General features: G+C 47.3%; 1 protein-coding gene across 1 annotated transcript in view; it reads left to right on the top strand.

The window, feature by feature from the left end:
- The window catches only part of BCL2L11 (BCL2 like 11), an 80,482-nt gene extending 55,300 nt beyond the window's left edge, over nt 1-25,182 (top strand). Inside the window, 2 exon segments of the mRNA XM_038765716.1 lie at nt 23,816-23,833; nt 23,836-25,182. Coding sequence (XP_038621644.1) covers nt 23,816-23,833; nt 23,836-24,144 — 327 coding nt within the window. The 3' untranslated portion in view covers nt 24,145-25,182.
- The last annotated feature ends 248 nt before the right edge of the window (nt 25,183-25,430 follow it).

Genomic DNA, 25,430 nt, shown 5'->3' on the forward strand with positions numbered 1-25,430 from the left:
AGTCCCTGTCCCAGATGGGGCTCTGCACCCTTAATCCCCATTTTTACAGTGAGGCCCAGAGAAGTTGAGTGGCTCACTCAGGGTCACACAGCAGGATTCATTTGCCCTATTAAGCAGTGGAGCCCTGTGAATGGGGGAAAATAGTCTTGTCTTAGGCTCATTTCCGACCCACAGCGACCCGGTGGACGCGGCTCTCCCAGAAAACCCCACCTCCGTCGGCAGTCGTTCTGGTAGTGGATCCGAAGAGCTTTCTTGGTAGAAATACAGAAGTGGTTACCATTGCCTCCTTCCACGCGGTAAACTCGAGGCTCTGCCCTCAACTCGCTCCAGCTCGGGTGAGTTTTGACCCGTAGCAGATTGCCGGCCACTCGCTAGCCACTGGCCAAGCCAGGAGTGGAATGGACAGGCCCCTGCTTGACTCTCCGTCCCGTAGTCGAAAGTGGTAGAGGACTGGAAACTCTCCAGCTGCGCTCGTGAGAGGGAGGGAAGACAGTACCAAATGGAAAAACAAAATGCTCGACTGAAATACGCTGTGTTGGAGCAGTGTGGGCAGTTTCAGGTGTGCTGTTTTTAAAAGAAGACGGTTGGTTTTCCTTTCTGCTGAATTTTGCATTTTGACCATGGGTGGGAAGAAAGGACCATCATTGTGCCGTAGATCCTCTAGATTGCAAGCTTGTTATGGAAACGGAAATGTGCCTGCTAATTCTCTTATATTGTACTTTCCCAAGCGCTTAGTACAGTGATCTGCACCTACTAAGCACCCAAAGGCCATTGATTGATGGATTAGGCGACCAAGTACTAAGGTCGATGTTAATGTTAGCGGAGCCCTGCTTTTTTACAATTAAACTGTACATGGTGGCTCTCTGGATTTGGACACAATCATTTTTTTAATGATTGAAGCAAAGTTAATCATGAATGCAAAGTCAGTTCTCTCCTCTAGACTCTAAGCTCTAAACTCATTGTCGGCAGGGAACAAGTCTACGAACTTCATTTTTTGTTGGTTTTTTGGGGGGGGAGGGTGGGGTTAGTATTTAAATAAAGTGCTCATTAGGTGTCAAGCACTGTAGCACTAGCGAAGATACAAGTTTACCAGGTTGGACCCATTCTAAGTAGGAGGGAGGAGGATTTAATCCTCATTTCACAGTTGAGGAAACTGAGGCCCAGAGAAGTGAAATGACTTGCTCAAGTCATTCAGCAAGAAATTGGCAGTGCTGGGATTAGAACCCAGGTCAGGTCATTTAACTTTAATAATAATAATAATAGCATTTATTAAGCGCTTACTGTGTGCAAAGCACTGTTCTAAGCGCTGGGGAGGTTACAAGGTGATCAGGTTGTCCCACGGGGGGTTCACAGTCTTAATCCCCATTTTACAGATGAGGTAACTGAGGCACAGAGAAGTTAAGTGCCTTGCCCAAAGTCACACAGCTGACAAGTGGTGGAGCTGGGATTTGAACCCATGACCTCTGACTCCAAAGCCCATGCTCTTTCTACTGAGCCACACTGCTTCTCCTCATAATGATGGTATTTGTTAAGTGCTTACTATGTGCGAAGCACTGTTCAAAGCCCTGGGGGGGGTACAAGGTAATCAGTTTGTCCCACATGGGGCTCACAGTCTTCATCCCCATTTTCCAGATGAGGGAACTGAGGCACAGAGAAGTGAAGTGGTTTGCCCAAGGCCACACAGCTGACAAGCGGCGGAGCTGGGATTCGAACCCCTGACCTCTGACTCCCAAGCCCTCGCTCTTCCCACTGAGCCACACTGCTGTAATAGCCACACTGGGCAAGTCATTTCACTTCGTGGCTCAATGGAAAGAGCCCGGGCTTTGGAGTCGGAGGTCAGGGGTTCAAATTCCGGCTCCGCCATTTGTCAGCTGTGTGACTTTGGGCAAGTCACTTAACTTCTTTGGGCCTCAGTTACCTCATCTGTAAAATGGGGATTAAGACTGTGAGCCCCTTGGGACAACTTGATCACCTTGTAACCTCCCCAGCAATTAGAACAGTGCTTTGCACATAGTAAGCGCTTAATAAATGCCATTATTATTATTATTATTATGATTCTCTGTGCCTCAGTTCCCTCATCTCTAAAATGGGGATTCAGTACCTGTCCTCCCTCCTACTTGACTGTGAGCCCCATGTGGGACCTGATTATCTTTCAATAATAATAATAATAATGATGGTATTTGGTTAAGTGCTTACTTGGTGCCAGGCACTGTACTAAGCACTGGGATGGATACAAGCAAATCGAGTTGGACACAGTCCCTGTCCCATGCGGGGCTCACAGTCTCAATCCCCATTTTACAGTTGAGGTAACTGAGGCACAGAGCAGTGAAATGACTTGCCCACGGTCACACAGCAGACGAGTGATGGAGCGTATCTCCCCCAGGGCCGAGGACAGTGCTTGACACAATAATAAGTGTGTAACAAATGCCACAGTTGTTATGGTCGTGTCTTTTCTCATTGATTGGTGTATTGTGGAAAAGTGTGTGTTAGTGAAATAGGCAGAAAGCAGGCAGCAAGAGACAGGGGGGAAAGGAGAAAGAGAGGCTTGGAAAAGTATTAAACTTGATGTTTGCCCCTTGATCCATTTTTTGTTGTGATTTTAGCTACAAGCAGTGGCGTGGCCGTAAATCTGTCCCGTTTCTGCCTCTATCCTGATCTCCATTCACTCATTCATTCATTCATTCATTCAGTCATATTTATTGAGCGCTTACTGTGTGCAGAGCACTGTACTAAGCGCTTGGGAAGTACAAATCGGCAACATACAGAGACAGTCCCTACCCAACAATGGGTTCACAGTCTAGAAGGGGGGGAATGATGTATTTATTAAACACTTACTACGTGCCAAGCACTGTACTAAACTATTTCTAGATGTTTCATCTCCCACTCAGTGAGAAGTGGGTTGAGTTTGGTGGGGTGGGGGGTCATTATATAAATGCTAGCAAAGTAACATTTACTGTAACTACTTTATTTAATATGACTGTTTTTGTAATGTTCACTGGATATTTTTCAAATCAAAAACAGTATTTAATATGGCTGTTCTTGATTTGAAAAATATCCAGTGAACATTGCAGATTACATCAGAGATCATTTTCTCGTGATTATTATCAAAGCTTTATTCATTTAATGTGAGCTTTCAGAAAGCCTATAAGGCATGGTTAAGGTACAGATTTTGGAATTAAAATATTATAAGGGTTGGCAGTTGAAGTTGCGTTAGGACTGAAAAATCTTTCCAGCTTCTCACCAGAGTTTGCTGTTCTCCTTCAATAGTAATGAATGACAATAATAATTGGGGTTTTTGCGAAGCGCTTTCCCTGTGCCAGGCACTGTACTAAACGCTGGGTAAGGTCATCAGGTTCCCCATGAGATTCACAGTCTAGGTCGGGGAACGGTTACGGAATCTGCATTTTGCGGATGAGGGAACTGAGGCACAGAAGTGACTTGCTCAGAGTCACACAGCAGGCTGGGTGGCACGAGGCTATCAGTCCGTGGTATTTATTGAGCGCTGGCTATGCGCAGAGCACTGTACTGAGCGCTTGGGAGAGGGGCACCGGAGAGCCAAAGATTACCTTGAATCAATCAATCAATCAATCGTATTTATTGAGCGCTTACTGTGTGCAGAGCACTGGACTAAGCGCTTGGGAAGTACAAGTCGGCAACACATAGAGACAGTCCCTACCCAACAGCGGGCTCACAGTCTAGAAGGGGGAGACAGAGAACAAAACCAAACATACTAACAAAATAAATAGAATAGATATGTACAAGATAAATAAATAAAGTAATAAATATGTACAAACATATATACATATACATTATCCATGATGATGATGGTATTTGGTAAGCGCTTACTATGTGCCAACCACTGTTCTAAGCGCCGGGGGAGATACAAGAGCGAAGTCGATCCCGTTTGACTGAGATCAGATCGTAGATCGTCCCTTCGATCCAAGCCCCACTCCAACCCCCCGACACGTGCCTCCAAGAAAAGTTCTTTTGAGGGCTCTCGATCTCACAGCTGCGAGCCTCTTGGTCTGTTTTTCCAGGAATTCCAGCCAGATGGGAAAACCAAAGTTGGCAACATCATGCAGCCTGGGTTAAGGCAGACGGTTGACTCTCGGACTCCAGTTTCTGCTAGCGTGGTGCCTCTGCTGGGTGACCTTGGGCAAGTCACTTTACTTCTCTGGGCCGCAGTTACCGCATCTGTAAAATGGGGATGGAGACTGTGAGCCCCACGTGGGACCACCTGATTACCTGGTGTCTACCCCAAATTAGAACAGTGCTTGGCACATAGTAAGGGCTTAACAAATACCGTCTTTTCTAGCATTTAGTGCAATGCTCTGCACTAAGTTTATTGAGTAAGTGCTCGATAAATGCGATCGAATGAATGGCCAGCTCCTCAATGCGATTGAATGAATGGCTGGCTATGCCACGTGTGTGCTGTGTGACTGTGGGCAAGTCATTTCCACTTCTCGGGGCCTCAGTTCCCTCATCTGGAAAATGGAGGTTAAGACTGAGAGGCCATTGTGGAACAGGGACTGTGTCCAACCCGATTCACTTGTGTGTACCCTAGTGCTTAGTTCAGTGCCTGGCACATAGTAAGCGCTTAACAAATACTGCAGTCACCCTCTAGACACCCTGTAATCACCCTCTAGAGCTTATAGCTCACTGTAGGCAGGGAATGTATCATTTTATTATAGTCTTCCAAGTGTTTGCTACAGTGCTGCACACACAGTAAGCACTCAGTAAATGACTGGCTGACTTTGTCTACAGTTGAATTCTGCCCAGTTTTCTATGATCCTACCACTAATCCAGTCAGCCTGTGGCAAGAATTTCCCCCTGTGCCAATCCAAAAAACGGACCACGCTGGACTCATGCTCCCCTGGGGTGGATACGAGCAAATCGGGTTGGACACAGCCCCTGTCCCACGTGGGGCTCACAGTCTCAATCCCCATTTTACAGATGAGGTAACTGAGGCCCAGAGAAGTGACTACCCAAGGTCACACAGCAGACAAGCAGCGGAGCCGGGATTAGAACTCACGACCGTCTGACTCCCGGGCCTGTGCTCTGTCGTCTACACCACGCGGCTTCTCTGACTCTGTGGGAGACGACAGAGGCCAGAAAACCAACCAGGAGGCTAATGGAATGATTTAGTCAGAACGAGACCAGAGCTTGGACACACGGTGGTTACTGTTTGGAGTGAGAGGAAGGGGCAGATCCAGGAGATGCTATACAGGAAGAACAGGCCCGGGAGTCAGGAAGACCCGGATTCTAATGCCGACTCTCCTTGTTTGCTGCGTGACCTCGGGCAAGTCACTTAGCTACTCTGTGCCTTCGGTTACCTCATCCGTAAAATGGGGATTGAGACCGCGAACCCCTTGTGGGATGTGGACTGTGTCCAACCCGATTAGCTTGGATCTTCCCCAGGGCTTAGTACAGTGCTTGGCACGTAATAAGTGCTTAATAAATGCCATTAAGATAAAAAAAAGATTAGGCCGATCTTGGCAGTACACTGAACGTGATAGTCGAACAACGAGGAGACAACGAAGGCTCCAAGTTTGTGGTCTTCTGGGATAAGGAGGATGGAGGTGGCGTTGAATGAGGTAGACCCCCTTATTCATTCATTCAATCGTATTTATTGAGCGCTTACTGTGTGCAGAGCACTGCACTAATCGCTTGAAAAGTACAGTTCGGCAACAGATAGAGACAATCCCTACCCAACAACGGGCTCACAGTCTAGAGGGGGGACCAGAAGCTCATTGTGGGCAGGGAACGTGTGTGTTTATTGTGGCATTGTACTCTCCCCAGGGCTTTGCACACAGTAAGCGCTCAATAAATACGATAGAACAAAGGAATGAGTAGTAGCACTCTAATCACTATGTGCACCATCTTAGTCCCGCAAGTCTCCAGCCCGAGCCAAAAAGCCGTTTCCAGATTCACGTATTTACTTCTGCCGCGACCGTAGATAGTCTTCCTTCCAAATTCTAAGTATCTCTCCCATCAGATTATTAATCAGTGACTTCTGTTGAACTTCAAGAAAGGAAAGAGCAACCCCCAGAAGCTCTAGTTCCCCGAGACTCCAGTATTTCTAGCATTTATAAAAAAACGGCCTGGATGGTCAGAGTTAAGAATGAGTTGTTCTTCTCTACCTCCAAGTTTTTGTCTCCTAGAGTCAAGCATGTCAAGGGTCGCAGCCCAAGAACGACTATAGAGATGAGGTTCCCCTATTTTCAAAATCCAAACGGGAATAATATTGTCTTGGGTTTTTTATTTTCCGCTTTATCTGGTTTAGGTTGCTAAGAGTTTTTTTGCTTCTTTTTTATGGTATTTGTTAAGCGCTAACTCCGTACCAGGCACTGTACTAAGCACTAGGGTAGATCCAAGCTCATCAGGTTGGACACAGCTTATGTCCCACATGGGATTCACAGCCTTAATCCCCATTTTCCAGATGAGGTAAATGAGGCACGGAGGACTTAAGCGAGTTGCCCAAGGTCACACAGCAGACAAGTGGCGGAGCCGGAATTAGAAGCCACATCCTACTGAAGAATTGGAGAACCAATTTCAGATCTAACTGTGTGTAGTATCTCAGCTTTTGTCCCAGTCCCTGAATTATAGACTGTCCTGTCACAGTTTACGTTGTCAGAGAGAATTGTTCATAGGCCATGTTTTTTTGAGCCATTTTGCCTTTTTTGAGCCGTTGTGGATAGATTAGCTTGTCCCAGCCGTGATCTAAGAGCTGGGAGTTGGGGTGTTAGATTTGCGATTAGGAAGGCTGATTTTGGTGATCACTCGGGGCTTTCTCCCGAAGCCTAATAAATATGAGGTTTCTTAACATTTGGCATCCTTCCGTTTTCTCGGGAGTCGGGAGTGTACTGGTTTACTTACATGAGAAGCAGCTGACTGCACAGATATCGTTAAAACCTGTGAGTTCCTAAAGTGTCTGTTGTAATTTGGGTAACATTTCGAGAGGCTCCTGGAAATCTAGCCCCGTCGTCCCTCGTTTTTAACAAATACGGCAAAAACTTAGCTCCAACTGTTTTTTAATGGTTTTGAAGTGCTTATATGTTCCAAGCATCACACTAAGCAGGGTGGCGTAGTGGATCATCATCATCATCAATCGTATTTATTGAGCGCTTACTGTGTGCAGAGCACTGTACTAAGCGCTTGGGAAGTCCAAGTTGGCAACATATAGAGACAGTCCCTACCCAACAGTGGGCTCAAAGTCTAAAAGGGGGAGGCAGAGAACAAAACCAAACATACTAACAAAATAAAATAAATAGGATATGTACAAGTTAAATAGAGTAATAAATATGTACAAACATATATACATATATACAGGTGCTGTGGGGAAGGGAAGGAGGTAAGATGGGGGGGATGGAGAGGGGGACGAGGGGGAGAGGAAGGAAGGGGCTCAGTCTGCCAAGCATCACACTAAGCAGGGTGGCGTAGTGGATCATCATCATCATCAATCGTATTTATTGAGCGCTTACTATGTGCAGAGCACTGTACTAAGCGCTTGGGAAGTACAAATTGGCAACACATAGAGACAGTCCCTACTCAACAGTGGGCTCACAGTCTAAAAGGGGGAGACAGAGAACAAAACCAAACATACTAAGAAAATAAAATAAATAGGATAGATATGTACAAGTAAAATAAATAAATAAATAAATAGAGTAATAAATATGTACAAACATATATACATATATACAGGTGCTGTGGGGAAGGGAAGGAGGTAAGATGGGGGAATGGAGAGGGGGACGAGGGGGAGAGGAAGGAAGGGTGGATAGTGGATAGAGTCAGAAGGACCTGGGTTCTATTCCCGGCCCTGCCACTTGTCTGCTGTGTGACCTTGGGTAAGTCACTTCATTTCTCAGTGCCTCCGTTCCCTCACCTGTAAAATGGGACCGTGTCCAACCTGATCACCTTGTATCTGCCCCAGAATTCAGAACAGTGCCTGACACACAGTAAGCACCGTGAACACTGGGCACTAAGGGCTCACAGTCTTAATCCCCATTTCACAGATGAGGTAACTGAAGCACAGAGAAGTCAGTCGACTTGCCCAAGGTAACACAGCACTCAAGGGGATCAGAGGCCAGGTCCTCTGACTCTCAGGCTCCTGCTCTTTCCACGAGACCCTCCTGCATCTCTTCCTTTTCTTCCCCTGTGCTTTATTTTATCTCACCGCAGCACCTCTTCTTGCCCCGATCAGTGCCATTTCCTTAAGCCCTTCTTGAAATATTGTCCTTTTAGATGGAGATTGAGTTCTTGGCTCCACACATTTGCATCCACACAATAGGGCCGCTTTACAGGAAATCAGATCTATTATCTCTCCCCTCCATATCCTGAGGGGATTTCTGGATTTACAAATCCCACAGTGAGGGAAACAGAACTCCAAAGATGTGGTCACTCTAGAAAATCCCATTAAGCACGTCCCAGTCTCACTGGGGAGAGTGGCTCTTTAGACTTTAATAATATAATTATAATAATTATGGTATTTGTTTCGTAAGCAGCGTGGCTCAATGGAAAGAGCCCGGGCTTTGGAGTCAGAGGGCGTGGGTTCAAATCCCGGCTCTGCCAATTGCCAGCTGTGTGACTTTGGGCAAATCACTTAACTTCTCTATGCCTCATTTACCTCACCTGTAAAATGGGGATGAAGACTGTGAGCCCCCCGTGGGACAACCTGATCACCTTGTAACCTCCCCAGCGCTTAGAACAGTGCTTTGCACATAGTAAGCGCTTAATAAATGCTATTATTATTATTATTACTATGTGACAGGCACTGTACTGAGCGCTGGGGCAGAGATGAATAAATCGGGTTGGACGCAGTCCCTGTCCCATGTGGGTCTCACTGTCTTAATCCCCATTTTCCAGATGAGGTAACTGAGGCCCAGAGAAGCGAAGTGACTTGCCCAAGGTCACACAGCAGACATGTGGCAGAGCTGGGATTAGAACCCAGGCCCACGCACTCTCAACTACCTCTAGCAGAGCCTCTGGAGCTTGACGAGGCTGGGCCCTAATATAATGACCTGGTCCAGCCTTCCTAATGTGGTTTTGAGAATATATTGTTTCAAATTGCGTATCTCTGACCCAAGATGTCTCTGCAAGCAAGAAACTGCTTGCCACCCCACTTTAAAGCGCTCAATCACCTTTGCCCCCTCCAAATTTACCTGGCTGGTTTCCCGCTAAGCCCCAGACTATGCACTTCGCTCCTAATGCCAACCTACTCACTCCACCTCCATCTCATCCATCTCACCTCCAGCCCCTCGCCCCACATCCTTTTAGACTGTGAGCCCACTGTTGGGTAGGGACTGTCTCTATATGTTGCCAACTTGTACTTCCCAAGTGCTTAGTCCAGTGCTCTGCACACAGTAAGCACTCAATAAATACGATTGATTGATCCTGCCTCTGGACTGGAACGCCTTTCCACTTCATATCCGACAGATGTTCGTTCTCCCCACCTTCAAAGCCTTAAAATCAAATTTCCGAGAGGCCTTCCCCGACTAAGCCCTCATTTCCTCCTCCTCCCGTTCCCTTCTGCATCGCCCCGATTTGCCCACTCTGTTCACCCATCCCTCAGCCCCACAGCACTTACGTACATATCCATAATTTTATTTTTTTTCTATTCGTGCCTGTCTCCCCCCTAGACTGTAAGCTCGTTGTGCGCAGGGAGTGAGTCTGTTGTACTCTCTCTAGCGCTTAGTACAGTGCTCTGCACACAGTAAACGCTCAAGGAATATGAAAAGTTCGATGCTTGTGATAAAGGACTTCCTCCCCCTTCGGATCTGCTCTAACCAACTGCATTGCTCTCTCAGAGTCCCACCTGTTCCATGCGGTTTTCCCCCATTCATTTTTCCACTTCCCCAGGTCTCTCTTTTCCAACTACCACCTTGACCTTGGCCAAGTCACTCCACTTTTCTGGGCCTCAGTTCCCTCATCTATAAAATGTAGTGTGACTTGGGGCAAGTCACTCCACTTTTCTGGGCCTCAGTTCCCTCATCTGTAAAATGTAGTGTGACTTGGGGCAAGTCACAACTTGTCTGGGCCTCAGTTACCTCATCTGTAAAATGAGGATTAAGACTGTGAGCCCCCCTGTGGGACAACCTGATCACCTTGTAACCTCCCCAGCTCTTAGAACAGTGTTTTGCACATAGTAAGTGCTTAATAAATGCCGTCCTCATTGTTATTATTATAAAATGGGGATTAAGACTGTGAGCCCATGTGGGGCGGGGACTCTGTCCAACACAGTCACCTGGTCTCTCCCCCAGTGCTTAGTATAGTGCTTGGCATATAGTAAGCACTTAGGAAACACCATAATTAGTAGTAGTAGTAGTATTATAGAGGGCAAGCCGCTCCTGAGAGGGTTCTATTACTCTATTTATTTATTTTACTTGTACATATCTATTCTATTTATTTTATTTTGTTAGTATGTTTGGTTTTGTTCTCTGTCTCCCCCTTTTAGACTATGAGCCCACTGTTGGGTAGGGACTGTCTCTATATGTTGCCAACTTGTACTTCCCAACCGCTTAGTACAGTGCTCTGCACACAGTAAGTGCTCAATAAATACGATTGATTGATTGATTGATTGTGGAAAAATGCGGCTTCAAGTCCATTTATTACTGCTTGTCCCCCTCCCCCTAAGCAACTCCCTTACTAGGTCTGAAGGCAACAGACTTGAGGGGGACTCAGTGGATAATAATAATAATTGTGGTATTTGTTAAGCACTTACTATGTGCTGGGCACTGTACTAAGCCTTGGGGTGGATTCAAGCAAATCGGGTTGGACACAGTCCTTGTCATTCATTCATTCATTCATTCATTCAATCATATTTATTGAGCGCTTACTGTGTGCGGAGCGCTTGGGAAGTACAAGTTGTCCCGCCCGGCTCACAATCTCAATCCCCATTTTACAGTTGAGGTCACTGAGGCGCAGAGAAGTGATGCGGCTTGCCCAAGGTCACACGGCAAAGCGTCGGAGCCGGGACTAGAACCCAGGTCCTTCGGATTCCCAGGTGGTTCTGTCCGCTAGGCCATGCTGCTTCTTAAGCTGCCATACTGCTTCACACTGCTTCTCGATATGACAGTATTAAGCGAGATTAACCGATGAGATGAAGGCCAGCTCCCCAAGGGAGGAGCTGGTGACCCCTTTTTGGGGCGAGTCCATCTCTCTTTGGAACAGCCCCATCAGTCAGTGGATTTCACTTTTAGACTGTGAGCCCACTGTTGGGTAGGGACTGTCTCTATATGTTGCCAATTTGTACTTCCCAAGCGCTTAGTACAGTGCTGTGCACATAGTAAGCGCTCAATAAATACTATTGATGATGATTTCATGTCTTCCCCTCTCCTCGAGAACCTTCAGTGGTTGCCCATCCACCTCCACTTCAAGAAGAAACTCCTCACCATTGATTTTAAAATATTCCATCACTTTGCCCCTCCCACCTTGCATCCCTGATCTCCTACTACAGAGAAGCTGCGCTCAGTGGAAAAGAGCCCGGGCTTTGGAGTCAGAGGTCATGGGTTCAAATCCCGGCTCTGCCAATTGTCAGCTGGGTGACTTTGGGCAAGTCACTTTGCTTCTCTGGGCCTCAGTTCCCTCATCTGTAAAATGGGGATGAAGACTGTGAGCCCCACGTGGGACAACCTGATCACCTTGTAACTTCCCCAGCGCTTAGAACAGTGCTTTGCAAATAGTAAGCACTTAATAAATGCCATCATTATTATTACTACAACTCAGCCAGCACATGTCTGTATTCTAATGCCACCTTACTCTACCTCAGTTTCATCTTGCCTACTTCCTCTCTATATACTCTAGCAGTGTATGCTCTATTTATTTATTTTATTTGTACACATTCTATTTATTTTATTTTGTTAATATGTTTTGTTGTCTGTCTCCCCCTTCTAGACTGTGAGCCCGCTGTTGGGTAGGGACCGTCTCTAGATGTTGCCAACTTGTACTTCCCAAGCGCTTAGTACAGTGCTGTGCACACAGTAAGCGCTCCATAAATACGATTGAATGAATGAGTGAATGAATACTTCCTGCCTCTGGCCTGGAGCTCCCTCCCTCTTCATATCTGACAGACCGTCACTCTCTCCGCCTTCAAAGCCTTATTGAAAGCACATCTCCTCCAAGAGGCCTTCCCTGATTAAGACCTCCTCTTCTCCCAACTGCCATTCCCATTCCTCACCTTCCCCTTCCCCTCTCCCACCCAGCTGTTTCCCTCCCTCTCACCCACCAAGACCGCTCCCCCTCAACCCCTACCAAGGATTCCTCTGTACCAGCGCAGGTCCTCTGCTTCTCCCTCCCGACCCCCCTCCTCCCCTTCTCCCCGCCCCCACACCATCCCAGTTCTCCTTTCCCATCGCCACCCCCCTTCCCACTCTCCCCGCCCAGGCCCCCGCCAACTCATCCCAATCCAAACCCTCCCCACCCCTCGCACCCTTCCCCCTCCCTCCCCACCCTCGACAGCTGATGCCAAGTGTGGCCTCTGGAACCCCCGCTCCGTTTTAAGTAAGATTCCTTTCATCCTGGACCTTTTCCTTTCCAGTTCTCTACTCCTCCTCGCCCTAACCGAAACATGGCTGTCGTCGGACGACACGGTCTCTTCTGCTGCTCTCTGCAGTGCAGGCCTCTTCTTCTCCCACTCCCCCAGACTCACTGGAAAAGGAGGAGGTGTCGGTTTCCTTCTCGCCCCCCAATGTCGCTTTCGCACTATCCCTCCTCCCCCTTCCCTTTCCTTCCCCTCCTTTGAAGCCCACATTATTCGCCTCTACCACCCCCTCCAGATTCTTGTAGCCGTCATCTACCGCCCTCCGGGCCCCACTTCCAACTTCTTTAACGACTTTGACCCCTTCCTCACATTCCTTCTCTCCTTCTCCATGCCCACTCTGATCCTTGGAGACTTCAATATCCACATGGATATCCCTAACGACTCCTCTGCCGCCCGCCTTCTATCTCTCCTTGACGCTGCCAACCTCTTCCTCCACCCCACCTCACCCACTCACCAACTTGGTCATACCCTCGACCTCATCATCTCCTACCGCTGCACTGTGTCCACCCTCATCAACTCTGTGATCCCTCTCTCTGATCATAATCTTCTCACCTGCCTCCTCACTCACACTCCTTTCCCCTGTAACTCCGTATTACTCCCTCACAGAGATCTCCGCTCTCTGGACCCCACCCATCTTTCGGAACGCCTCACACCCCACCTCGCCGCCCTCTCCTCTCTACCCAGTCTTGATGATCAGATTACTGCTCTCAACTCTACCCTTTCTACTCAGCTAGACTCGCTCGCTCCCCTTTCCCTTCGCCGCTCTCGCACCACTAACCCACAGCCCTGGATCACTGCCACTGTCCGCCTCCTTCGCTCTTATGCTCGAGCTGCCGAACGCTGCTGGCGAAAGTCTAAACACCATGCCAACCTCGTTCACTTCAAGTTTATCCTTTCCTGCCTTAACTCAGCCCTCTCTTCTGCCAGACAAAACTATTTCTCCTCCCTTATTGACACCCATGCCCATCACCCCCGCCAGCTCTTCCGTACATTCAACTCCCTTCTCAGGCCCCCGGTTCCTCCCCCTCCTCCTTCCCTCACCCCCAACGATCTGGCCTCCTACTTCATTAACAAAATTAAATCCATCAGGTCCGACCTCCCCAAAGTCTCTTCCCCCCTTTCTCCAACCCCCCGGCTCTCAACATTCTCTGCTACTCTCCCATCCTTCCCAGTGGTATCCTCAGAGGAACTCTCCTCCCTCCTCTCAAGTGCTACTCCGGCCACCTGTGCTTCTGACCCCATTCCCTCTCATCTTATGAAATCTCTCGCTCCATCCCTTCTCCCCTCCTTAACTTCCATCTTCAACCGCTCACTCTCCACTGGTTCCTTCCCCTCTGCCTTCAAACATGCCCATGTCTCTCCCATCCTAAAAAAACCCTCTCTTGACCCCACCTCAGCTTCTAGTTATCGTCCCATATCCCTCCTACCATTCCTTTCCAAACTCCTTGAACGAGTTGTCTACACGCGCTGCCTAGAATTCCTCAACAACAACTCTCTCCTCGACCCCCCTCCAGTCTGGCTTCCGTCCCCTTCATTCCACGGAAACTGCGCTCTCAAAGGTCACCAATGACCTCCTGCTTGCCAAATCCAACGGCTCATACTCTGTCCTAATCCTCCTCGACCTCTCAGCTGCCTTTGACACTGTGGACCACCCCCTTCTCCTCAACACGTTATCTGACCTTGGCTTCACAGACTCCGTCCTCTCCTGGTTCTCCTCTTATCTCTCCGGTCGTTCTTTCTCAGTCTCTTTTGCAGGCTCCTCCTCCCCCTCCCATCCTCTTACTGTGGGAGTTCCCCAAGGTTCAGTGCTTGGTCCCCTTCTGTTCTCAATCTACACTCACTCCCTTGGTGACCTCATTCGCTCCCACGGCTTCAACTATCACCTCTACGCTGATGACACCCAGATCTACATCTCTGCCCCTGCTCTCTCCCCCCTCCCTCCAGGCTCGCATCTCCTCCTGCCTTCAGGACATCTCCATCTGGATGTCCGCCCGCCACCTAAAGCTCAACATGTCGAAGACTGAGCTCCTTGTCTTCCCTCCCAAACATTGTCCTCTCCCTGACTTTCCCATCTCTGTTGACGGCACTACCATCCTTCCCGTCTCACAAGCCCGCAACCTTGGTGTCATCCTCGACTCCGCTCTCTCATTCACCCCTCACATCCAAGCCGTCACCAAAACCTGCCGGTCTCAGCTCCGCAACATTGCCAAGATCCGCCCTTTCCTCTCCATCCAAACCGCTACCCTGCTAATTCAAGCTCTCATCCTATCCCGTCTGGACTACTGCACTAGCCTTCTCTCTGATCTCCCATCCTCGTGTCTCTCTCCACTTCAATACATACTTCATGCTGCTGCCCGGATTATCTTTGTCCAGAAACGCTCTGGACATATCACTCCCCTCCTCAAAAACCTCCAATGGCTACCGATCAATCTGCGCATCAGGCAGAAACTCCTCACCCTGGGCTTCAAGGCTCTCCATCACCTCGCCCCCTCCTACCTCACCTCCCTTCTCTCCTTCTACTGCCCAGCCCGCACCCTCCGCTCCTCCACCACTAATCTCCTCACTGTACCTCGCTCTCGCCTGTCCCGCCATCGACCCCCGGCCCACGTCATCCCCCGGGCCTGGAATGCCCTCCCTCTGCCCATCCGCCAAGCTAGCTCTCTTCCTCCCTTCAAGGCCCTGCTGAGAGCTCACCTCCTCCAGGAGGCTTTCCCAGACTGAGCCCCTCCTTCCTCTCCCTCTCCCCCCTCCATCCCCCCGCCTTACCGCCTTCCCCTCCCCACAGCACCTGTATATATGTATATATGGTTGTACATATTTATTACTCTGTTTATTTATTTATTTATTCATTTTACTTGTACATTTCTATCCTACTTATTTTATTTTGTTGGTATGTTTGGTTCTGTTCTCTGTCTCCCCCCTTTTAGACTGTGAGCCCACTATCGGGTAGGGACTGTCTCTATGTGATGCCAATTTGTACTTCCCAAGCGCTTAGTACAGTGCTCTGCACATAGTAAGCGCTCAATAAATACGATTGATTGATTGATTGATTCTCCCATTCTCCCACTCCTTTCTGTGTCACCCTAGCACTTGGATTTGCTTCTTTTATTCACCCCTCCCTCATCCCCACAGCACTTACCTACATGTCCGTAACTTATCATCATCATCAACCGTATTTATTGAGCGCTTACTGTGTGCAGAGCACTGTACTAAGCGCTTGGGAAGTACAAATTGGCAACATATACAGTCCCTACCCAACAGTGGGCTCACAGTCTAAAAGGGGGAGACAAAACCAAACATACTGACAAAATAAAATAAATAGAATAGATATGTACAAGTAAAATAAATAAATAGAGTAATAAATGTGTACAAACATATATACATATATACAGGTGCTGTGGGGAAGGGAAGGAGGTAAGAAGGAGAGGGGGACGAGGGGGAAAGGAAGGAAGGGGCCCAGTCTGGGAACTTATTTACATTAATGTCTGTCTCCCCGTCTAGACTGCAGGCTCACTGTGGGCAGTGAATGTGTCCACCAACTCTATTATTTGTATTCTCCCAAGCGCTTAGTACAACGCTTTGCACACAGAAAGCGCTCAATAAATACGACTGAATGAATGAGTAAATACGGTTGATTGATTGGAAGCAGGCTGTTGCTAACATCGGACCTTCCAGCGTCCACGGATATAAGCGGCAGTCTGATAATGCTATACCTGTCCCTGTAACGAAACCACCATGAACCCATAGACCCCAAGAATGATGAACTGAGAAAAAGAAAACACTTCTGCAATCTTGTAGATTAAACTCAACGCTGGAGTACCAGCGTTGGATAAATTAATTATCCTCGGCAAGTTTAACTCTAGAGCTAGAAGAGGTATCCACCCTCAGAAAAAAGTCATCCGGTCTGTAAGCAGAACACCGTACTAAGCGCTCGGAAGAGTATGGTGCAGCAGAATCGGGAGTCCCGTTCCCTGTCCACAACGGGCTTAAAGTCTGGAGGGGGGGACAGAAAGAATGCACCAGACACCATCTTTCCCCGGCCAGTCGAAACGAAAACATCCCGGCTTTATTGACTACATCAGAGCAGGCTGAGGGAAGGTCGGGGGTACACGGATTCCGTCAGACGTGCGTGGGTACTTCCCAAGCTCTTAGTACAGTGCTCTGTACACAGTAAGCACTCAATAAATACGATTGATGATGATGATGACCGGGCCGGGTGGATCATTGAGCAGGACTGTCGAACGATCGCCTCACTAAGTGACCACCGAAGCACATCCCCTGTAAACCCCCGCAGGACGAATGTATCCGCGGGGAAATCTGCAGTAGCGTCACGGCAGCCAAGCTGGAAGAGGAAATTCCATCTGCGTTCTCCAGCCCGTGCTACTTCATTCATCTAGTCTTCGCTCGTATTTACTGAGCGCTTCCTGTGTGCGCTTGGGAGAGTACGATATAACAGACTTATTCCCTGCCCACGAGCAGACAGTCTAGAGGGGGAGACGGACAGGAATAGAAATAAATTACAGATATGGACAGAAGTGGTGTGGGGCCGGGAGGGGTTGGTGAATAAAGGGAGCAAGTCAGGGTGAAGCAGAAGGAAGTGGGAGAAGAGCGGAGGGCTAAGGCAGGGAAATGCCTGTTGGAGCACATGTGCCATGTTCAGTACCACAGAAGGGCAGCTCTTTGTGAGAACTGTATGCCAGGCTTAGGACAACGGGCACAGCCAAGTGAAGTCACCAAGATAATTGGCATAAGCGATGTCAACACCTTATCCTCGTTATATATTGTTACATTGTCCTTTCCCAGGCGCTTAGTACAGTGCTTTGCACCCAGTAAGTGCTCAATAAGTAATATTGACTGACTATTGTGAGCAGGGATGCTGCGGGGAAAAGAACAGTAGCCTCACAGAGACAACATCTCCCACCCTCAAGGACCTTTTTAAACAATAACGGTGTCCTGATCAACATCTCTGGGATATTTTTGCAGAATCCTCGGGACACACTCCGTAGACACAAAGATCACCATGGGCGAGCCCGTTGTTGGGTAGGGACCGTCTCTATATGTTGCCAATTTGTACTTCCCAAGCGCTTAGTACAGTGCTCTGCATACAGTAAGCGCTCAATAAATACGATTGAATGAATGAATGAAGCTGGCTCTGCCAAAAGATGCAGACTTTAAGGCATCCCTAGCAAATAAACCCATGTGATCTTGAGCAAGTCATTTCACTTCTCTGTACCTCATCTGCAAAACGGGGATTGAGACTGTGAGCCCCACATGGGACAGGGACTGCATCCAACCCAATTTGCCTGTATCCACCCCAGCGCTTAGTACAGTGCATGGCACATAGTAAGCTCTTAACAACTACCATCATCATCTTATCTACTTCACCATCTTCCTGTTCATCTGTAAAAAACCTACCATGTGGCTGACCCCAATTTTCTCTCTATGGGCTTGTCCTAGATATAAAACAGTGGATTGATTACTTTTTTCCCCCCAAAGTTAACATGGAGGTGCCTTAACACGTAGGCTCGATCTTATTGAGAAGCAGTGTGCCTTAATGGCCGTACCACCTGCCTGGGAGTCAGAAGGATCTGGGTTCTAATCCTGGCCCCATCGCTTGTCTACTGTGTGACCTTGGGCGAGTCACTTCACTTCTCTGGGCCTCAGTTACCTCAGCTGTAAAATGGGGATTGAGACTGTGAGCCCCAGGTAAGACAGGAACTGTGCCCAACCTGATTTGCTCGTATTTAGCGCAGTACCTAGCACATAGAAAGCGCTTAACAAATAACACAGTTACTATTATAATATTGCTGTACTCTAGCAAGCACTTAGTACAGTGCTCTGCACACGGTAAGCACTCAATAAATATATATGTATATATGTTTGTACATACTCTATTTTACTTGTACATATCTATTCTATTTATTTTATTTTGTTAGTGTGTTTGGTTTTGTTCTCTGTCTCCCCCTTTTAGACTGTGAGCCCACTGTTGGGTAGGGACTGTCTCTATATGTTGCCAATTTGTACTTCCCAAGCGCTTAGTACAGTGCTCTGCACACAGTAAGGGCTCAATAAATACGATTGAAGATGATGATGATGATTAATTAATTGATCTTTTAACCATTCCGAGGCACATATGTGTACTCACGTGTGATTCATGTCCCGAAAACGAAGAGCATTGCACAAGCCTGAAGCAGTAGCCGGCAGGTATCCATCATCCATCAATCGTATTTATTGAGCGCTTACCGTGTGCAGAGCACTGTACTAAGCGCTTGGGGAGTACAAGTTGGCAGGTATCAAGTCGCTTTCCTTCACCAATGGGAACATGGCAGCCCAGAACGATTAAGTTGCTTTTCCCCCGAGCACTCAGTGTTTCCTTGTGAAATGAAGTAAATGAGTCTGACAAACCGCAATTTGGGGAAATAATCCGCTGGGTTTGGCTTGGTGGGAAATAATAATGTTCCAGTCAGCGTGTCTCTTGGTACTTGTCGTCTTTGTCACGCGTTGGGTTATTAGCATCGTTCTTTCCTCTGAGGAATAATTGGTTCAAATGATCCCTTTGGACCGAAGAAGGAGTAGGTGGAGAGAGAGCTGTAGTGATGTCTTGGAGATGACTTGAGGATTCTGGGGAGAATCCTATTTATTTTGATTTTATTTACTCTATGTACTCCTCAGAACACCAGTTTGACATAGAAGCGAAATGTGTTCATGAAACGCCGGGGGCTTTCCAAAGTTTTTACTTGCTCCATCCATGTTTTCCATTCTTTTATCATCCGTCTCCCCCTCTTTATCATCCGTCCCCCCTCTAGTTTGTAAATTCATTGTGGGCAATCAATCAATCAGTCGTATTTATTGAGCGCTTACTGTGTGCAGAGCACTGTACTAAGCACTTGTACTAAGTGGGCAGGGGATGCGCTTCTTATACTGTCAGCTGTGTGACTTTGGGCAAGTCACTTCACTTCTCCATGCCTCAGTTCCCTTATCTGTAAAATGGGGGTGAAGACTGTGAGCCCCCACGTGGGACAACCTGATCACCTTCTATCTACCCCAGTGTTTAGAACAGTGCTTGGCACAGAGTCAGCGCTTAACAAATGCCATCATCGTCATATTGTTACATCTTTATATTGTTCTCTCCCAAGCACTTAGTACAGTGCTCAGCACACAGTAAGCACTCGATGATGATGATGGCATTTATTAAGCGCTTACTATGTGCAAAGCACTGTTCTGAGCGCCAGGGGGATACAAGGTGATCAATTAATATGATTGCCTGGCTGTTACTATTGAATGTGTACTGGGTGCCTGGCACTGTACTAAGCGCTTGGGAAAGTACAGCCCAACAGAATGGTTAGACCCAATCCCTGCCCACGCCGAGCTTACAGTCTTGCCCTCAAAACTGTGGCATTTTGTTTTCTGGCACTTTCGTTCAATTCAATGGTATTTTTTGAGCGCTTACCGTGTATAGAGCACTGTACTAAGCGCTTGGGAGAGTACAAGACTTTAGATACTGTGGTGGCTTTTAACATCCTTTTCACTTCTCCAGGAAATGCTTGATGTGAGACCAGACCTACTCAGGTTGGGGAAAAAGCTACCCCGTCCAGGGCCAGATATATAAGACTGTGAGCCCCAAGTGGGACAACCTGATCACCTTGTATCCCCCCCAGCGCTTAGAACAGTGTTTTGCACATAGTAAGCGCTTAACGAATACCACCATTATTATTATTATATGTAACTTTGCCAGCTGTCGTGCAAGTTTAGCAGAATGTACGCAGTCCTCTCAGGATAAATACTTCCTTCCAACTCGGTCCCCTTCCAATGATGATTCGCCACACTCTTTCGTCTCCATCCCTCTTCAGCAGCTTCTGCCTTCGCTTTTTTCTTTTTTGGACTTCAGCCGCTTCTGACGGGATTTGGTCTGCGATTAGCCTGGTTGCAAACGCTGGAGATTTCCGAGCCCCTGTAGGGGAGTGGACAAATTCTGGTAGAAACGTTTCGTTCTTCTTGGAAATCCTTTTGGGTAAGAACCCCAGAGCCCCAAGATGGGCCTCAATTAGAAAAGAGCCCACCTCAGATGATTCTCGCGGACCTAGAAGGCGATGCAGTTGTGAAGGTTAAATCAAAACAAAAGCAATCTCGGGCGCAGCAAGATAAAAATCGCGGGCTGTGGTTACTGAGTACCTGCACAGGAATTGTACACAGAAAGCTGATTTCCTCTCATCTGAGGCGGTGGGGGAAAATGCCCGCGCTTTGTCACAATCCCATTCTGTCAAACAAGAGTTGGAGAGGCGGGCGGGATAAGCTTGCATTGTTTAAGGCTGGGCGGTGCTTATATATCCTGTGGGAATTGCTAGCTGCTTTTCTTGGTCGATGGCTCAGGATTGGCTCTACCTTAATTCAGTATAAAAATCTGTCGAAAGAGTCACCCAGAGTGAACCTTATGGAGAGAATTGTTTTGCCTAGGTTTCTTTTTCCTAATATGGGTTATTACAGGCATAAAAAAGCTAGTGGCAGGCTGAGTGTGTTTACAGTCAAAGTCTAACACTTGCATTTTAGTCAATCGGTTATATTTATCCTCTCCCCCTCGTCCCCTCTCCATCCCCCCCATCTTACCTCCTTCCCTTCCCCACACCACCTGTATATATGTATATATGTTTGTACATATTTTTTTTACTCTATTTTATTTGTACATATCCTATTTATTTTATTTTGTTAGTATGTTTGGTTTTGTTCTCTGTCTCCCCCTTTTAGACTGTGAGCCCACTGTTGGGTAGGGACTGTCTCTATATGTTGCCAATTTGTACTTCCCAAGCGCTTAGTACAGTGCTCTGCACATAGTAAGCTCTCAATAAATACGATTGATGATGATGATGATGATGATATTTATCAAGCACTTACTGTCTGCAGTGCACTGTACTAAGCACTTGGGAGAGTACAACCTAACAGACACATTCCCTGCCCACAGTGAGACCTTGTTTTTGATGCTGGGGAAGATTGGAATTTGGAAATAACATCTGAGAAGAGGTCCTTGCCCTCTTCCCAGGATCAAATTCAGGATCCAGGAGGTACTTCCTGAGGTTCCCTGAACCTCATTCCTTGAGATCTGCGGAGGTTACCTCCGGAGACCCTGAATGGGAGGAGACCTAAAACATCACATCCCCCAACTCAGTAGCGATAAAGCACAGGCCCAGGAGCCAAAAGGACCTGGGCTCTAATTCCGCCTCCACCACTTGTCTGCTACGTGAGTTTGAGCAAGTCACTTTTTCTCTGTGCCTCGGGTAATTCATCTGTAAAATAACGGTGGTATTTGTTAAGCACTTATTTTGTGCCAGGCAGTGTACTAAACGCTGGGGTAAATACAAGATGATCTAGTCAGACACAGTTCCTGTCCCACATAGGGCTCACAGTCTTAATCCCCTTTTTCCAGATGAGGGAACGGAGGCCCAGAGAAGTGAAGTGACTTGCCCAAGGTCACACAGCAGACAGATGGCAGAGCCAGGATTAGAACCCAGGTCCTCCGACTCCCAAGCCCGTGTTCTTTCCACTAGGCCTTGCCGTGGGGGTTGAGTGTGAGCCCCATGTGTCACAGGGACTGTGTCCCACCTGATTAGCTTCTATCTACCCCAGCGCTTAGTACAGTGCCTGGCACTAATAATAATAGTAGTAATAATAGTAATAGTAATAATAATAGTAATAAGCGCTAAACAATTACCCTTAAAAAAAAAACCAAGACCACCAGTACCCAAGGGAATGGACTGTGACCTAGTAGCCGGTTGGGAAGGGAGAAAGCAATTGGGGAGACCTCTTTGTTATTTAAATGACAAGGACCTGTTTCCCTCCACTTGGCTACTACTAGGATTCACCGCAATTCCTAGTTCCCGTGAAATGAAAATCACAAAGGAGAAAAGACTCTGGGACCCCCAGATTTTTCTGCGGCCACATCGAAATGGTTTCTGCACGGTGCCCCCCCCCCGATATCCCACTTGGAAATCCTGAGAGATCGCCTCGTTAGTTGCCTAGGTTATTGAATGCTCCACAAGTTTAACTCAGCTTGAAATGCATAATGATTCTAGGAAAGAAATGGGGTGGATCTGTTTTTATCTGCGTTTTCCTGGCGGGGGTGGGTGGGGATGAAGGTAAAATTGCCTTCACCGATTTTAGCCAAATTGTTGACACAGGTGTAGTCACTTGAGAGTGATTAGTTCACTCCTTCATTAATTCTGGCCCGCGTTGCCTGTAGCTTTCTCCAACTTCTGGGTCCAAATTGCACTAAATCACGGGTTTCTTAAATAAATTATAGCTACCAGATTTCACCCCGGGGGCCGGGATGAGGGTGAATGCCACGTGCAATTTTCCCTTCTCCGCTCTCCTCACTTTCGGGTCCTCTCCGGCCTTTTTCTCTGAACCTCCATTCCCACACACCATTCACTGTTGGAGTGAGGCCCAAGGCCGGCCCAGTTAGAATCTTAAATCTACCAAAGTTGAAATGGAAAACGCCAGTGGAGTGTTTGGGCCGTCCGCAGAGCGGTTCTACGTGGAAATGTATGTGTAACCCTCTCCGCAGATAGACAGGAGGGGGGAACACTAGCTGTTTTTGTGGGTGTTTGACTTCTAAAGCTCATAAATACCTGGGGGAGTGAACAGCTCATCATGGCTCTTCAAGAAATATCCCTATTTTAAATGTAGGGTGGTTCTTTCTTGCTTTGCTTAGAAGTCTGTGCCTTCTCTTAGGTAATCATCGATGTGTAGTTTTGATCTCTTCTTTGAGCCTTTGAGGTGGTTTTCTTTTTCTTTTCTCCTTTAAGTCAGAGGCCTTTTCAATAATCACCACTTTGATTAGTGGGAAAAGACTTGAATTACCAGTGGAAGAGTAAATATTACTGCAGAGAATTTCACATATTTTAATAGACTATGCTTAATCTTCTGATTGTAATTTTATAGCCTATTGCAAGGGGGGTGAGGATGATGGCTCGTGAGAAGCCGCATGGCCTAGCGGATAGAGCCACCATCCTGGGAGTCAGAAGGACCTGGGTTCTAATCCCGGCTCTGCCATGTGACATTGGGCAAGTCACTTCTTCGGGCCCCATCTGTCAAATGGGGATTACGATTGTGTGCCCTGTGTGGGACAGGGGCTGTGTCCAACCTGATTACCTTATATCCACCCAGCGCTTAGTCCAGTGCCTGGCACATAGTGAGCGCTTAACAAATACCGTAAGAATTCCAGTGGAAAATGTAATTTCACGGTTAAGCAGCTAAGCGGTGTCTTTTTTTCGATTGTTCTGGTTGCAGGGTTTCTTGGATAATAATAATCCGGCAGGAAACCACCACCAAATGGGTTTTGTGCATCTGTTACGTTACATCATCCGCCTCGTTTGGAGACTGCAGTGACTGTTTCTTGGAGAAGCGAAGACCCCCGGGTGTTCTCATCCTCAGCGGAGCAAACCAGAGCGGCGGTAGCTTCTCCAATCTACAACTATGCAATCGACAGGCTCCGTTCCTCATGGATAAGCGCAGAGGGGCGGAGGAAACTTCAGCCATCTGAGATACCAGCTCACGGCTTTGGTAGTGTGGATCCCAGTGTGACGGAGGCTTTTTTGGAAAATGGGAGTCGGTGGTGAATGTAAATGATGGATTTTTAGAAGTGGGCAAATCACCGTTCTGGGAAGCCGGAGTTTTCTTTGCCAAGAAGCGGGGTTTACATTTGTGATGATCAACTTCTTCAAGATCATGTTGTCAGAAAAGAAATGGAAACCCTCGTGGACAAACTCATGAATGATTTTTATAGCAAGTTCTAAAATGCTTGTTTCCAAGATGATTTATACGAGTGTATATATAAATCTCCGATGGCTTAAACTAAGACAGCTCGATTACGAAGCTGGCTTGGTTCTTTTTTTTTTTTTTTAATGTACAAAGTTTTTTTTAAAGCAGGGAGAAGAGTTCAAATCCTGCCGCCTCCATCTTTGGCTCTTCGTGTCACGCTGTTCGTAATTATGGAGCTAGTGAACAAGAGAAGAACCTGGGCAGGTTATACGGACTTCTTCCTTTGTAAATATTTCATCCCCTCCTTCATCCCAGACCTCACCTACAAGCAGCCTGTAGACTTCAATTCCCAAACCTCAGTTAAGTCCTACCCCCTAACGCCATTCTTCTTTCAGGAGGCTTCTCATTCATTTAATCCATTAGCCGACACCTCAAAAGCTTCAGTTGAAAAGTGCTCTAAACATTTTTCCTAGTTTGATCGATTTAATTTTTTACTTTAGGCCAGATGGAATTCAGTTGACTCTTAAAATCCCTTCTGTAATTGCAGCCCCGTCCAGACAGGCTCCGTGACACATGCGCCACGAGCTTCAAAAGTGCTCGGAGATCTCAAAGGATCCATAGCACTGGCCCAGTGCTCTGCACACAGTAAGCGCTCAGTAATTACGATTGGAAGACTAGCAGGCACGGCAGAATAGTAAGACCGTGGATGATTAACCCACAGATCAGTTTGAAGAGAATCTGCCGCTGATTTGCCAGAATCTAACATCAAGGGAAGTGATAGAAGAGGCTGAAGGTGATGAAATATTGTGTATTTGTGATGTCTCCAAGGCCTCAAAGCTTGGAGACTCTATAATTTGCACAACAGCATGAGCCATCCAACTATCAGGAGCCTGCTTCCCCAGTTTTTCTGATTTTTTATATATATATATATATATATATATATATATAATGTATTTCCTTCCTGGTTGTTTTTCCTCTAGGCTGGCACCCCCATCCCTCCTTCAGCTGAGGCTGTGGAGGGTTGAGGGGCTGCTGGGAGGAGAATGGTAGAGATTAGTTCCCATTTTTAAAAAACCAAAAAAAACACATACCCCAATGAATTGGATTCAAGTCCCCCAAAACCAAAGCAGGAAGCCGGGAGTCC

The sequence above is a fragment of the Tachyglossus aculeatus genome, chromosome 23 (assembly GCF_015852505.1).
Source record: "Tachyglossus aculeatus isolate mTacAcu1 chromosome 23, mTacAcu1.pri, whole genome shotgun sequence".
Classification (NCBI taxonomy): Eukaryota; Metazoa; Chordata; class Mammalia; order Monotremata; family Tachyglossidae; genus Tachyglossus; species Tachyglossus aculeatus.